Genomic DNA, 15,166 nt, shown 5'->3' with positions numbered 1-15,166 from the left:
TAAGCGTTTTGTGTCTGCTAATCCCGCTGCCATCATCCTCCTTTTGTCTTTGAAGCCCATGATGACAGGGTATGAAACACTTGCCTTTTGATGCATGTGCTGCTGCTTATGTGTATCAAAGAGGGACTTATCAACGGAAGTATGACCATAGCAGCCCGTGTTACAGCAGGCAGCTCCATAAATAAACAGCAAGTGCAGGTGCTAATACTTGGAATGCAAAAAAAGGAGCCATCTGCAGGAGCTGCAATTTTTGCTGTGCATTTTGAAGGGAACTAGACTTCAAGGGAGTGTTTTTGCCTTTTCAGCATCAGTCAGAACTGCGGTGACATCCCAGGTGTTTTTGCTGTATTTTGAGGCAAGGTAGCAGCATGCTCCAATCCCATCCTGCTCTGAAGTTGCCCCTCACTGGTGAGAGCGCTCCACAGCTGTCCTTGATGGTGTTGACAGAGAATTAAGGCATTTTCTCTGTAGGCTGGAGAGGATTTTATGGTTCAGAGGCATGGGGGAGTTCCCTTGCTGCTATCTGTGCCATATGTATGCTTGGTGTAAATGGAGGTTGTTGTTCTGGGACTCTTGAGCTGACAGCTTTCATTAAGGCCATTGTGGTGAGATGTCTGATTTTGAGCAACTAACTCATGTTGCTGGCATCATATGAAGAGGTCTCTTTCTGCAGTAATGAGTGCTGAAGTGAATGGTGTCCCTGGAAACTCAAAACCTTGGAAAATTCACTTCAGGTTGGTGCACAAAGCTCTTAAATCTGTATGCTTTAAATTCATTTTTTGCACAAAAATTGGGAGAGAAAAAAAGATTTTCAACAGGTCTTATATTGTCTTTGGTTTTGCTTGAAAGCCTTGATTAAAAAAAAAATCACCAAAAAGCTCTGAAACAAAAGAATATGAAACTATAAAACTGCCCAGACCTCTCTTAATGTAGCGCTGATGGAGTGAGCAGCTCCATATCTAACTGAGGCTGATTAAGAACGGGATCACTAAAATTGGTATAAAGGTTCCAAGCGTTGGTCGTAAATACTGCATGAGGGAGGTAATTCTTGTATCTGTCGGCATCCTTCCCAGAAGATATCTTCCCACATTCTTCATAATGAAAGATGATATTAGCACAAGACAAAGAAAACATTGGTTTCAGGGCAGGCTGTGTCTTCATGGGAGTTGGGCTTTGTTTTGGTCTGACATTAAGACAGAGATTCGCTTTGAAGCTTTGTATTTTGTCATGTGTTCAGCCTATCCACATGGCAGATGATCATAGTTTTAAAAATCCACATCCATTTCCCTTTCCAACTTAACAGTAAATCATTGCTGAGTCCCGATGGTCTTTTAAACGTAGAAGAGATCAAATATGTACAAAATGTTTCGAAATACCACGTGTGGGAGGGTGTCAAGTCTGCTGCATTAGTGGTGATCAGTGATTCAATTAGCATGAAGTGTATTTGCAAACACTTTACTTGTTGTGTATGAAAAATGAATTGATGGTCCCAGGCTCTGGGAATGAGAGATGGAGAGTAAATTTGCAAGTATTTTCATGGCCGGTAGATAAGAGTTGTCTTCCTTGTACGTTTGGATATGCACCAAGATACGAGTGTTTATAAATACTACCCCCAGCTTTCAACCCAAAACCGGTCTGAGCAGTGAATGAAAATGCTTGGAAATAGCATACATTCTACCAGGAAGAGGATAGTGTAACAGAGTGAACTAAAGCAGAAGTACTAAATAGGGAAGAAAAGTTGTTTTTTTTTTTCTTCTTTTTTTTTTCAGTTGGGAGGTAAGAAAGAGAAGGGGATCTGCAGTACTGAGTATTTTGTCCACATCTGCATGGACAGACTCTTGCATCCTGAACAAAGATGTTAACATTGGGGTATTGAGAAGACAACAGTGTGGTGAAGGGAAGATACTGTCTCTCTGACATTCTTGTTTGGTGCTGATTCCGGAGTAAGTTAAATCTATTGCCTTAGTGTAAGTAATTCTGTGGCTTTGCAAATCCAAGGCCGTGTGGTTGGCGTTCTGGCAGTGATACACTTGTTGGCTTGCTTCTTGCTGGATGGGTGCTGTTCTGCTCCCAGCCGGATAGTAGAGGGAATGTTGTCTTGTCTAATAGCACACTGTTTAGCAGTGAAGAACCAGTAAACTGTCTGGGATGCTGGTACAACTAGTTGTATCCTGGGGTGGTCATAAAGGGCAGCTGTGGTACATACAGAAAGAGCAGAGCAGGACAAAGTGAGTTGTTTTCCCTTGTTGCTTCTATCCTCTCCCTAGGAAAGCCATTTCTGTGACCAGTTTTCCTTGTGTTCAGTAGGTTCCATGTGAACAGTAAGCAGGATCAGCCCGCAAAAACAAGAAGACAAGATGTTCTCAAGACCAAAGCCTGGGGAGTCTGAGGCAGACCTGATACACTTTCAAAACCAGTTCCTGGCAGCTAGAGCTTCACCTGCAGTGAAGATCGTGAAGAAAGCAGACAAGAGGAAAGGAGAGGAAAGGAACACAGATGCTGAGAGATCCCAGCTACAGGACAGCAAGGATGTGGTCATGCTGGACGGTAATTTCCCTTGTGGGGTTCTTTCATAAATATATGTATTTTTTTCTCTGTCTCTTTCAGTGTTCCTCTTTGATTGCCTCATCACCTCTCTCAACCTGCTTTTTCTGTGTATGTGTCTTCCCTGCAATATTATTTGTTCTTAGCCTCATTTGAAAATGCACATGTCCAATATTGGTACCTCTGGTAGAACCACCTTTCCAACACACTGCCTTCAACCCATGTATCAGCTGTCTGCAGCACTCCAACAATCCCAATGCAGGAGGTATTTTCTGTAAATTGCACTCATTCGATTCCTGAGTGCTTATTTTACCACCTATCCACATCCTGCTCTTAGTGTCTCTGAGATTGAACTCTGCTAACAGTTCCAGCTTCCAGCCAGCAGGTCTATCTTGATAAGCCTCCTTCCTATGTTTTTCTTTTCCTTCACCAGCAGTAACTGTAACACTTGTCATGCACTTAATGGTTTCAAAAACTCAATATTCTTTCTTAAAAGCAACAATTTAAATCTCACAGTGCTTGTTTGCAGGTAAGAAAATATGATCCCTGTTTATGAACAGTGAAAAGGAGGCCTTGACTTGCTCCTGATCATGCTAATCATTCACTTGGAGCTGTCAGTGGAATTGTGCTTTTCTGTGAGCACAAACTGCAAGGATACAATTTGTTTCTTGTATAGTCTTTTGCCTCTTCCTTTAATATTTGAAGTCAGGCCTGAATATACTTTCTCGCTTATGCAGCCCTTTGAAAGGGCCTTGGTGTCAAAACATAAATAATAAAACTCTTAGGCATATTGCTCTCCAATGCCCAGTACAAGTCAGAGATGAAACTTGTATAATTGTCTTAGTGCTTCTCCATCTTGTTTATTTCTTATCAGAGCAATAATATCTGCTGTTAAAGACTGTTTGGTCTGGTACCTATTGTGCAGTAGTTATATATGAGTAACTTGGGTCTTTTTTTTTTTCCTTTTTTTTTCCCCTCCACAGATTTTCCTGATGTTCTCCCTGCTCTAACTCCTGGTCCTCCAAAAAAGTCCAAAATCAAAAGTGCCTGTGTTCATTTTGATGATGAAGATCCAGAGGAAAGACTAGAGAATCATGATCAACACATTACAGCAGTCTTCAGCAAAATCATTGTATGTCTAACTTTTATGTGATGTATATTTTGAATGCTGTGAATTGAGCTGTGACAGGGATGTAGGGTTCTGTTTCTGCTTTTATCTCTGCAACATAATGAAGCAGTGGTAGCACCATAAACCAGTGTCTTGGAGCATTCTGGGGGAAAATTCTGAGTATATTTTTGCTGTCTGTTAAACATGGATTTGAACTGCTCTCCAGTTCAGACTGCCCACAGGTCATGCTGTTTGCATGCAGCTGGGTGCTCTAGTATGAATTTGGGTGAAATTCTGATTCTCTAGTGGAGGTGTTCTTGTTGCTGTGTGCTGGCCCAAATTTCCTTTTATCTGAGTTTTCTGATGGTCAGTGGAGCTGGCAGCACAGCCTTCTGGAAGATAGCTTCGCTTTGGCTCTAAGTAAGCACGAGGTGTTCTGAATCTGACAGCTACATAGCAAAGTCTTGCAAACTGCTGAGCTGAGAGCTTAGTCCACTCTCAGCGAAGTGGTACAAACATGTCTGGCTACTGTGGTGGTTTTATTGAGTTGGATTTTTTTTTGATGCAGGAACGAGACACAAGTGCAGAAGCAGTGACCATGCCAGTGCCCACTGGAGACCCATTTCCGAGGATATTTCACCGTTCTGAGATAAAAAGTGAGGTAAGAGGCAGGACCAGCTGTTCAGTTCTGTCTTCATTAACTACTAAAACTTTCCCACAACAAAAGGCAATGCATGGTGAGTGGTAGGACTCAGAATGTGTGACTTGGCATGCTGGAGATGAGAAGCTGGCTCAGCATCTTTGTGGCATTGCCTTCTTAGTATAGGAGAAAGTTCTCTTACAGAACTGCCATCAAATAGGTAGTCTATACCCTACAGCTAAATGATATTGTAATCCTTTCAGTTTAGGAAAAAAGACAATCTCCTTCACATAACTTTAGCAAGTAGGTTCAGATCTGCCCTGTTGTTTTTGCTTTTCTTTGAGGAACAATCTCAGTGAATCTCAATCTCAGCCCACCAGATTTGCATGTCTGTTCTTACTCAAGTTGCCTGTTTCCTCCTGGAATGACACTTGAATGCAGTTGCATGGATTATCTTTTACAGTGTCTTGGATTTTGACATAACATTTGTTCTAAGGCTGTAAAACCAAAACCTATGGCTGCTGTTGTCAGAATAAATGCTGTAGTAGCAAGAACTGCTAGCTGAGTGGGAATCAAATGCTGGGAAATTGAATGTCATTGATAGCTGTAGTTGTTTTGAAAAAAGAGTTTAGTTTGAAGGACAACTCTTCTGAGAGGAAAAAGTAGTACTTCTTAAAGCTACCATTCTGTTTACCTGATGCAGGAGCGTACGAAGTAGCCATTAAATGTTAAGACTGCCTTTTAAGCTTCTTCTCTGGACTGGGGATATGCAAGAGACTTTTTGCTTATGTGCTTTGGATTTCCTGTTTATCAAGCTGTTCAGAGCCTTGGTCTTCTGTTGCTTAGGCAAGCAGCACAGTAATTTAGTCAGGATTATTTTAGCACCACTTGCCCACTTCTTACTGTGTAAATCTCTTCACCCTGGTGCTCTCTAATCACCTTATAAGAAGCCTTTTCCAAGCATGTGGTGAGCACAGTACAGTACAGCTCCATTTATCCTCAGAAATGCAAAGTATTCATCTACGCGGGGTTTCTAAGCAGCAGGAGATCTGGAACTGTTATGTTTGGTGATATTTTAGGTATACTTTCCTGGCCTCAATTCACTTATAATTAATCATCTTTTCTCTCTAGGTAGCAAAAACACTCATATGTTTTGTCTCTGTTCTAGCATTATCTGTATATTAAAATAGAATAGCACACATACAGAAAAGGGCAGGTGGCTGCCAGTAGCTTCTCCTGTGTTACATCCCAAAGGCTTTTTTGAAAATGTCTTTAGGATCAGATCTATACGCTTGTTAGTGCCAGGTGTGCGGGGGAGTCTGAAGGAGAGTGGTGACACACAGCTTCCTTGTTTGCAGGTGAAGGTGGGATCTGGAAGAAAAAGCATCTTTGCACAAAAGATGGCAGCAAGAAGAGCTGCTGAAAAGCCAGCAACAGCTCCCCCTGCTGAATGCACTCAAATAGCATCAGCTCCTCTGGACGTTCTGAATCCTGAGGGATCAGCAAAAGAGGCACCATGCTCCGGCAAAGGGGATAGTAAGTGGAGGAGGTTCTGCCTATGCAGCCTACCATATTTCCGTAGCTTTAGTAACTGTTACATTACTGCACCTAATTTTTAAATCAGGGAAGCACTATTGTCCTTAGTTCAGAAACTGTGGTCATTTGGAAGATCTGCGATGTGGCAAGGATTTGAAATGGCCAAAGATCCAAATTAAGATTCTAGAAATAGAGTAGCTTTATTACTAATTTTCTTTTTTGTTTTTACACAGGGTCAAATAGATTTATTTTTTAAGGCTTCATGCCCTCCTTCTCCTTTGTTTGTCATATGTAAAGTATTTCTTGTTTTGTCAGTAATTTTTGCAATTTTTGGAGGATTCATCTTGTGCATGACGTCTGATGCAGGTCCCCATTCTTACCTACCTAGAAATTGAAAGCTCAGTCTTCCATCACTCGCTGCTCTGCCGTGAGACTGTCACATTGCTCCATAAGGAATGCTGTGAGGCAGCACTGATGAGTCAGTGCCACCTCCAGCAGTTATTTATCTGACAGCACTGTGACAAGGAAAGATGAAACCAATTCAAGTGGTACTGGCATCTCTAGGTGTGCAAGTGTCTTGGGCAGTCTTATCTGGTTAGGACCAACATATGTCTGTCTTTTTCCCTGGCATCCTCTTTTTCACATTGGAACGGATGTCTTCTGAAGGTTTTCACCATTTGACTAAGGTTTCTGTCTATGCCGACCCCTCTCAGAGGATTGGTAAGAGAACCCTCAATTGTGCTGTGTGTGCACAAATCCACCATCCAGGTCCATTACTATGTTTGCTATGTACCCTGTTACAATTGTGCATGTGTACTTCTGTCTGAAAAGTCCTTTGGGAAGCAGTAGTCCTCTGGCTGTGATCCTCTTGAAGTCAGAGAACACTGATGTATTAATACAACTGAGGGATTAGCAAATTATGTGTCCTCCTCTGCAAGATTGCTGGAGAGGAGTTTTTGAGAGAGTATTGCTAGAATCCCCAGAAGAAGGATAGCCATATTTCTTGTAGTGCCTGGTAACAATCAGGTGAGTTGCTGAATGGTAAAAAGTTTAGTGAATCTCTTACCAGGCCTTTCTGTCTTCTCATTTCTTTTTGTTCAATGTGCAAGACAACTGCTGTGGAAATGACATCAGACCTTAGTGCTGATTGAACAAGTGTTTGATGTTTTCATTGGCTGGTTTAGGGTCACAGGAGTTATCCAGGTTGCTAAATGGAGCGTGTGAAAACCCAAACAAAACAACATGTAGAATAAAGCTACAAAGACAAATGCTAGTACAGTGGGCCAGCAAGAGTCTTGCTCAGTTTGACCATAGGAACATGTTATCCTACTGCTACTGTTAAATGAAATGAGCCTTTAGATCAGGTGATAAAGGAGACTTGATTTTATTCAGAGTAGAAGAAATATCTGCCTTTCTGCAGTTTCTGCTATGTTTAACCTTTAAAAGTGAATACAGAAAGTTGCTAGAAGAAAACATGCCTGTTTTGAGGGTGGATTCTGTATCACACTGGAAACTGGGTTACACAGTACTTTTTGTTCTCTTTCTGCTCAGCAGATATCAGTTCAGGTCTTCTTGGGCGGAGAAGGAAGCTAACTCAAAATAATATCCTGATTTGTGAATTATGCTCAAGTTTACCTTTTGTTGCTTTGCTTTAAAGAAACAAAATATTTTCTTCTCTGTCCCTCTCCAACTCCTAAAGAAACAAGACAGAAGTGGTGTTTTATTGATATATGTGATGAAAACCCGAAAGCCCAGATCTCTTAATTTTGTTTCCAGACAAACTTCTTTACCCACTTTTTAGCGGGCTTGCTAATGACAAAATCTAAACGAGCTCATAATGCTGTCGAGACTTAAATGACTAACTGCTTTATTTGCTGGATCTTTCAGATAAAGCTGATGGCGTTTTCATCTCTCAGCGGCCTTGTATCATAACGGGTGAGGGTCTTGGAAGCCAAAAGAGTGAGCAAGAAGCTCAGGCTATCCATGAAGAGAATTTAGAGAAGCTGCAGTCCATGTCCCAGGAAGAGATCCTGAAGGAGCAGGAAAGACTTCTGGCTCAGCTAGGTATGTGCTTCTTGGAGTGAATTCTCCTAGAAGCATGGAAGCTTACTGTACACGTAGTTGTCTTGAAGTTTCAACAAATTTACAGATCAAAGTTGGGAGCTTAGGATCACTAGTTATTGCATATGGAGATAGCTAAACCTCCATCTCATATCTGTATCATTGTGAATAAGAATCAAGTGTAAAGAAATTTGAGTACTTATTACTCAGTGAGAGGGAACTTAGTTGAAGACTGTCTTATCTCGCCTTTGCTGTGGAATAAGATGGTCCATGCACACAGTTCCTTTGCACATCTGATACCTGGCTACATGTATGTCTATTGAGGACCTAAAAGGTAATTCTCTGAAGCAGATAAGAAAGGTGAAAAAATATTGCCGTTTAACTTCATTGTTTATAACAGTGGCATGTGTATGAAAAATATCTTGTTTTTGCACTTTCATTTTATGACTGATTTGTGACCTTTGCTCCTTGCCTGTACTACTCAATCTCTAAGAGACTGTAGTGAGGCAAACACTTGGAGTTTAAAACGGGAAGGATATATGCTAAATTTTTTTCAGTTAGTTGACCTCAGCTTATGTGCTGAACATAAACAGTAAAGCCTCATTTGAAAACAAGTGACAGTTGGCAGAGAAGAAGAGATTTGTGGAATGGGATTCAAAAGACTAAAACATAAATGGCAGGACCTATAGATGTATCAGGTATTTTGAGGCTGACACTTATCTGTCCGTCTCTTTGCCAATATTTGCAGATCCCAGTTTAGTTGCTTTCTTAAAGTCACGACGCAGTGGTAACGTAGGCCAGAAAAACGAAATAAAAATGGAACAGAACAGACCAGAAGAGTTTGTGGAATCTCTGACTGTGCCTCAGTGTGGTGTAGGAACGTCACTTTCTGTGCAGGAGTCAGGTCTGGAAGAATCTGTAAGGAGAGATGAAAATGTGAAAATGGAAATCACAGGTAAGAGCCATAGTACATATTGTTAATGTTCTGAACATAAATGCAAGGTTTTTTATGGTGCTTGCATCGACCCAGATTAGAGTTCTGTGGAACTGTTAATTTGTTAATTATCCAAATCAGAATTTTATCATGATATTTAAAGATTTTTGAGTTCAAGGAAGAGCATTCTTGTTTCTAGCTGAGCTCTAGATTAGAAGGATGATGCGCTACATAATGGAGGTGGTGAGCCATGCAGTGAGAGGTCTTGCTTTATTTTGGAAACTTGTTCTGAGATCACTTGAAGGAAAATGTGTTTTAAAAGTGAGCATCATTGCTGTTCTTGTTTAGTCATGTAAGCAGGGAAATAGAAGAGCGTGATATTCAAGCAGCACTTGCCTCTCACAAATTTCTTTTAACTGGGACAGTTGGTGGGTAGATCTCCCTGAAAAGACTCGCTGTTGTGCTCACAGGATAGCATGGAGATGACAGCCCATTAAATAGCTCACCTAGCACGTTTGTCTTAATGTGAGACTGCTTCTGATGGCCCCACTATGTGGCTTGTATTGCAGAGCCCACGCAAGCATTTCCAAAGGTTATGGTTCTGTCTTCTGTGTGCTGTGGATGGAAGGAGATGCTGACTTATTGAGAGTTCTGCTCTTTCAGAAGAATTGTAGAGCTGTTGCATTTTACAACGATGTTCTAATACTCAATTTTACTATTGATTCTTTTACCTTGTATATTTTGATGATCAAGAGTGGTAATGTGTCTAAAAGAATGAAGATGTGGAAGTTTGTAGACAGGAATCTTTATCTTTGCCTTCAAACTGGCTAGAGATCTGAGTGTGTCTGTATGCTCACTTTGATATCAGAACTGCATTTACTGAGGTTTGCATGCCTGTGAATCTCCACGTTACTCACATCTTGTTTTCCTTGCTAAATGACACAAGTAGTCTTTGCTGGGTTACTAGAGGAGGATTTTACCTCTTGCTTAATTAACTACTTGTAAGTATTGACTTACTTCAGTTGTGCTAAGGAAGCCTGCACTGATACTGTCTGTGTTGGATCTGCAGTTTCTATGCTTATGTGAGAAGAAAGCTGATTTATTGCAGGCAGCTAGAACAATCTTTGTGTTCTTCATTACAGACCGAAGAAGCATTTACCCCTTCTATTTCTCTTACTGTTGCTTTCTTTCCGGATATTTTCTTTTCTTAGTGGTAATATTAGGCTCCCATTCACATCTTCCAGAACACTTTTGTTTGTAGTGTGTGTAAAAGAAGCATCTCTCCTTAATTAGCATGCTTTTCTGCCAATTTCATGTTAATTTTTGGCTGTCTTCATCTCTTGATTCTCTCTTCTGATGCATTCTTTGTCTCCCAGTGCAACATGCAGTCTGATTAAAGAGGTCTCCAAATCTCTCTTGGATTTTAGCTTGGTGTTTGCAAGAGATAACAAGTGTTTACCATTTTCTTGATGAGAGGGATGAATCTGTGTGTGTATGTGTGTACGTATGCAGGAGAAGGAAAGATGATTAGCCTTGTGCTCAAGAAAACACCTCACTTTTGCTGTTTCTCCCCAGGTCTTGTTTTTCATGAACTCACATTAATCAAAATAACAGGCTTTAATGCTTTTCCCAGAACAGTTGAGTGCGCAAGTAGCATCAGATTAAGTGACTTTCTTTTACTCATAGGAGCAATAAGAGTGGGCTGTTTAGCTGTAGAGACTGAACAAATTGTAGTAGTGCTCTTGGAAAAGCTCAGTGTATAAAATGTGTGCTGATAACATCTTTTACTGCCCCTACAAGACTGCAGACAAAAGAAGAAATGGAGTTTTCCTGGAATATTTGAAATAACAAAGAAAGAGTGATTTAGAACACTGTTAGGAAACCAAGGGAAGCCTTTCTAGCCCATCTTGACCCACAGGAGACATAAAACATTAATTGACTTTCTAAAACAGTGTTGGGATTTTTCTTTTTCTGGTGCTCGGAATTTAACTCATCTGAATAATCTGGCAGAAACAGTCATTCAGAATTTCCTAAGGATAAGGATGATGACACAAAAGGACAGGATTGCTCAAAAGTCGAATTTGCCTCTCTAATGAGATAAAAGGCAACTGTCTCTAATAAAGAAGACAGTAAAGCCTTATATATATAAGTTGCTATATATAATATAGCAACTTCTACTCTTATCAAATAGAAAAACAAATTCTGGCACCAAGACAAAAGGGAAAGCAAACAAGAAAAGGAAGCAGTTGGTTGGTAGTCTTTAATATAAGTCTGAAAAGTTCAGTACAGATTTTGCATTCAAACTGCCAGCTTCTCTTTCTGTAAATGGTTTTCTCGGTAACTGAGCAATCTGCTGATGCCTTGGAATGTATATCTGTCTTTTCTTGTTGACAAGATCATAATGCTACAGGCTGATGATAATATGCGTAATCCTATTCATAGAATGATTATCCAGTTTAGTGATTAATGGAGAAGGAAAAAACAATTTGTTGAATTACAAATGTCAATAGATCTCTTTTTTTTTTTTTCCTGTTGATTTTTATTTCCTCTGGTTTTGCATCAACCACCTACAGACATTCCACTTTCTTACATATCAGATGCTTTTTTCCATCAATTAAAATGTGTGTTGAGCCTTTGGCTGAAATTCTGTGCAACAGCTTTCTGGCTGGGGAAGATAACTGTGTACTTTGTTCCTTGCCTGACTCACTGCCACATTGATCATAAGGGTGAAGCTTCATCCTAGAAATGATGAATGCCCTTTCTGAAAGTTTATCTGCTAATTGGAGGAAGGTAGAAGGTTGGGTTTCCGGCCAGTTATCAGCAGGGAAATCTCTGATGAAAGAAGAGCATCTCAGTGGGACACTCTGTTCTTTGCAAGAGAAAACAAGAGCATTAGGATTAACAGCTGCAGTGCAAATGAATTCTGGTCTTGTTTTGCTCCAGTAGGAGTGATGATCGTGCATTCCATGCCCTCAGTCCGCCTGCTTCTGTCAGTGTGTGTCATTTCTCTTGAGATAGCAAGGACTTGTTGGTTCTCTTTTCTCACACCAGCCCGGGACAGTTTTGTACTAGCACGGCATTACCTGTGTAGCATTTAGATAATTTCCACTTAAATCTCTCCTGCCCGTTCACTTGTCATATTTTTCCATGTGCTGATCTTAGGGCAATTCTTGTGTTGTCAAGCAGAAATGTATTGTTTCTCAAATTCTTCTGGTCAAAACTCTTTAACAAGTGAAATCAGTCATTTCTTCCTGTAGTGCCTTCATCTCTGAAATTCTTGTTCAACTGCTCCACTGAGAAACACTGGGCTGTTTCTCAGGCAAACTATGTCAATTTTCCTCTTACGATTTTTTTTTTTTTTTTTTTTTTTTCCTTGCAAGTCGATTTCCTCAGTACTTTAAAGGGAGGCACAGAGTGGAGAGTAGTAGTGGAAGTGCCACGGAAGCATGAGTGAGTGGTAGCACTGGTGTGCTCCCTTCACTGTATCTAGGCTGACATTGTCCTGGCTTCTTTAAAACCATACTTCATGCCAGGCCAGTAATTCATTTAGCCTTCTTTGCGTTGCTACTGTTCTTGACTCCCCCAGTGCTCCCCTTTTTGAATGATACTCATTTAGTTGGCAAAAGTAGGGCTGGTATTATTTTCTCCCTTGTTCTGATCATTTGGCCTTATTTGTGTCGCAACTTTCACTCAGTTTCACCCTAATTAGCATTGTCTGTGGATTTTGTTGCAGGGCTGCATAATTTCTCTTCTAGCTCTCATGAAGGATGAAAACAGCTGTCTTTGATGTTTATGCATCAGTCAGCAGTTCATTAGAAAATTGTTTTCTTCTTATTTTACATGGATCTTTTATTTGATGTAGTCTTTAAGCCAAGTGGGTTGTCAAGTAGGGAATAGGATTTTCTTCATCTTTGCTTTGGAAGGTAAGGCTGTCATTTTCTCTCCCAAAGATGATGATCTGCCTGTGAAGCCAAGAAAAGAATGGATTCACATGGACAATGTGGAGTTTGAGAAACTGGAGTGGATGAAAGATTTGCCTTCACCCCGGCAGAAGAAAACTAAAAAGGTTTAAAAGCAGAAACTGATTTTTTTTCTTGTTTGTGAAGGTGTCTGGTTCATGTTTCTCACCAGTGACAGTTTAGAAGTTTTCTTAAATAATCCCCTGGTTTCTCAATCTGAGAGATTTTGTAAAGTTGAGGGATGACCCAGTGTTCTCTGCAGAGTGGGATTATATGTGATCACTTCTGCCTATAGTGTCAAAGACAGCTACAAAGTGAGAGTCTGATAACTCACAGATGACTTGTGGTGATACAGGTCTGAAAGCTAAGAAAAAAAAAAAAAGTGGAATAAACTTTTTTTTTTTTAAGAATCTGAGATCTGATTTGGGGAGTTTGTCGAATCAACTGCTAGATGACACCTCAGAAATGGAATTTTATGTGGTGAATAGTGTAAGGCAATAAAAATAATCTTTCTCTCCCTCCACCATTTTCTTTATGCTAGGGAATGCAAGCTCGATTCAGTTTAAAAGGAGACTTGATTCCTGCAGACGCTGATTTGCCTACTCATCTAGGTCTGCATCACCATGGAGAAGAGGCAGAGGTAGGTGTACTGAAGCAGAAAGGAAAGAGCACACCCATTTCCATTTTCTGTGTTTATCTTGTCAGATTCCTTTTGTGTCAAGGTGTTTTAGTGACAAAAACCTCAAGAAAGTGTAGATGGATGGTTTCCTTTGGAAACAAGCTTCTGAAGAGAAGTTTAGTTGCCATGCACTAACTTGCTTTCTTTGTTTTCAGACACTCTGTTAATGCTTTTCTTCTCCAATGCCATTAAGGATCTGTGGTGATGGAAAACGAGTACGCAGGTCCTTTTTTAAGTGCAGTTTTCTCCCATTACTTCTTTTATTGCAATCTCTTCTGCAATTGATGTGAAACAGCAAACAAAACTGTGTTGCAATTTACCTCCTGTTATGCACTATTTACAACAAATCTTATTTTAAGGGGTCTATTTTTATCTATACTTGGTTGTTTGTTGTTGTTTTTTTTTTCTTTTCCTCCTCCATTTAGAGGGCTGGTTATTCTCTCCAAGAGCTCTTTCATTTGTCTCGCAGCCAACTTATTCAGCAGAGGACGCTGGCCCTACAGGTCTTGGGTCGTATTGTTCAAAAGGTAAGTCGCTTCCACGGAACTCCACCCCATAGCTGACATTTCCACTGCATCAGGGTCCAGATTCTTTGATGCTAGTTGTTTGTCTTCTGTTCTAATGCAGGTGAACAAAATCACTGGCAGAGTGTTTCTTTTTACACCAAAGATCTCACTGCTAAGAAAAGTTACAATGCTGGTACATAGCAAATTGAATTTCAGGATTCTCTGTGGGAAGAAGCTTTGCAGCTTTCAAGTGTTGCTCAGCAGCAGCGCTGCAATTCATGTTCCTCTGTTTCTTTGGACATGAGTTATTTTTACAGTGTTACTTCTGTGACAAAAACTCCCATTCGCAGTGACCCTTCAGTTCTTGTTGCCTGAGCCAGCTACACGATGTGCTTGTTCTGTAGGTGGTGAAAATGAGCTAGCCTAATCTTACAGTAAAAGGCATAAAGCAATATGAATATTTACTTCCACGCACTTTCCCACCTAACTCTGGGGGGAAGTGCTAACCTTCCCTCCAGCAGCAGGGGAGGCTGAGATGAAGTAGCAGCATGATTTTGAGAAGAAAGATGGGGCAGAACAGGATGAAGTCATAATAAGTGTCCAGACATAAGAAAGAAAGCTTTTCTGCATTAAAGAACTGGAGTTGTGCCTCTCTAGAGAATGAGGAGAAGAGAAAATATAAAGCAACTTTCTTAAAACCTCTTCTGTGGGAAACAACTGACTTGCCTAAAGCAGCAGCAGCATCATTATGGAATAGTTGTAGACTATGCAGAGATGGTGTTCCAGTATTGATCTAAGCAGAAAAGAACTTCCTGTCCTCTAAACCAAATAGGAAATATACCACAAAGTTACAGAAATAACAGAAGAATGTGCAATTATTCTCTTAGAACTTTTCTTTTTTCTTGGACTGGCCCTTGAGTCATAGAATTTTAAGTGGGGAGAGATGTTTGTAGCATGCAAAGCAGGGTGTACATCCTGGCAGATTTCAGTCTGCACATTGTAATTGCACTTGGGGTATGTGACCCTTCACTTATGCAGAAGAGAGTATGTAATGCAGAAACAGGAGCCATTCATCAATAGGTAATGTTCCCTAGAAAGGCTACCGATTCTCTCATTTATGTTTTGAGGTCTTATCAGTTTGTTACCTTCTATAAGGGGCAGCACTGGAATTTGGCAAATCTGCATCAGTTTGTGATGTC

General features: G+C 40.4%; 1 protein-coding gene across 9 annotated transcripts in view; it reads left to right on the top strand.

The window, feature by feature from the left end:
• Nucleotides 1-15,166, top strand: part of RPAP1 (RNA polymerase II associated protein 1) — a 38,627-nt gene that overhangs the window by 2,461 nt on the left and 21,000 nt on the right. For 4 of the 9 annotated variants that reach the window (XM_085224800.1, XM_085224792.1, XM_085224797.1 and 1 more), the window contains exons 2-11: nt 1,770-1,943; nt 2,308-2,547; nt 3,528-3,676; nt 4,221-4,313; nt 5,651-5,828; nt 7,716-7,892; nt 8,638-8,844; nt 12,774-12,889; nt 13,324-13,422; nt 13,887-13,988. In XM_085224800.1, the coding sequence (XP_085080926.1) occupies nt 2,358-2,547; nt 3,528-3,676; nt 4,221-4,313; nt 5,651-5,828; nt 7,716-7,892; nt 8,638-8,844; nt 12,774-12,889; nt 13,324-13,422; nt 13,887-13,988 (1,311 nt within the window). In that variant the 5' untranslated portion in view covers nt 1,770-1,943; nt 2,308-2,357. Of the gene's footprint in view, nt 1-305; nt 409-476; nt 735-1,769; nt 1,944-2,304; nt 2,548-3,527; nt 3,677-4,220; nt 4,314-5,650; nt 5,829-7,715; nt 7,893-8,637; nt 8,845-12,773; nt 12,890-13,323; nt 13,423-13,886; nt 13,989-15,166 lie in introns of those variants that run through there. The other 5 variants (XM_085224794.1, XM_085224795.1, XM_085224793.1 and 2 more) reach the window with 5 other exon arrangements.

The sequence above is a fragment of the Meleagris gallopavo genome, chromosome 5, assembly GCF_905368555.1.
Source record: "Meleagris gallopavo chromosome 5, MGAL_WU_HG_1.1, whole genome shotgun sequence".
Taxonomy (NCBI): Eukaryota; Metazoa; Chordata; class Aves; order Galliformes; family Phasianidae; genus Meleagris; species Meleagris gallopavo.
Note: the sequence above shows the minus strand (reverse complement) of the source record. Positions and strands in the feature narration are given on the sequence as shown.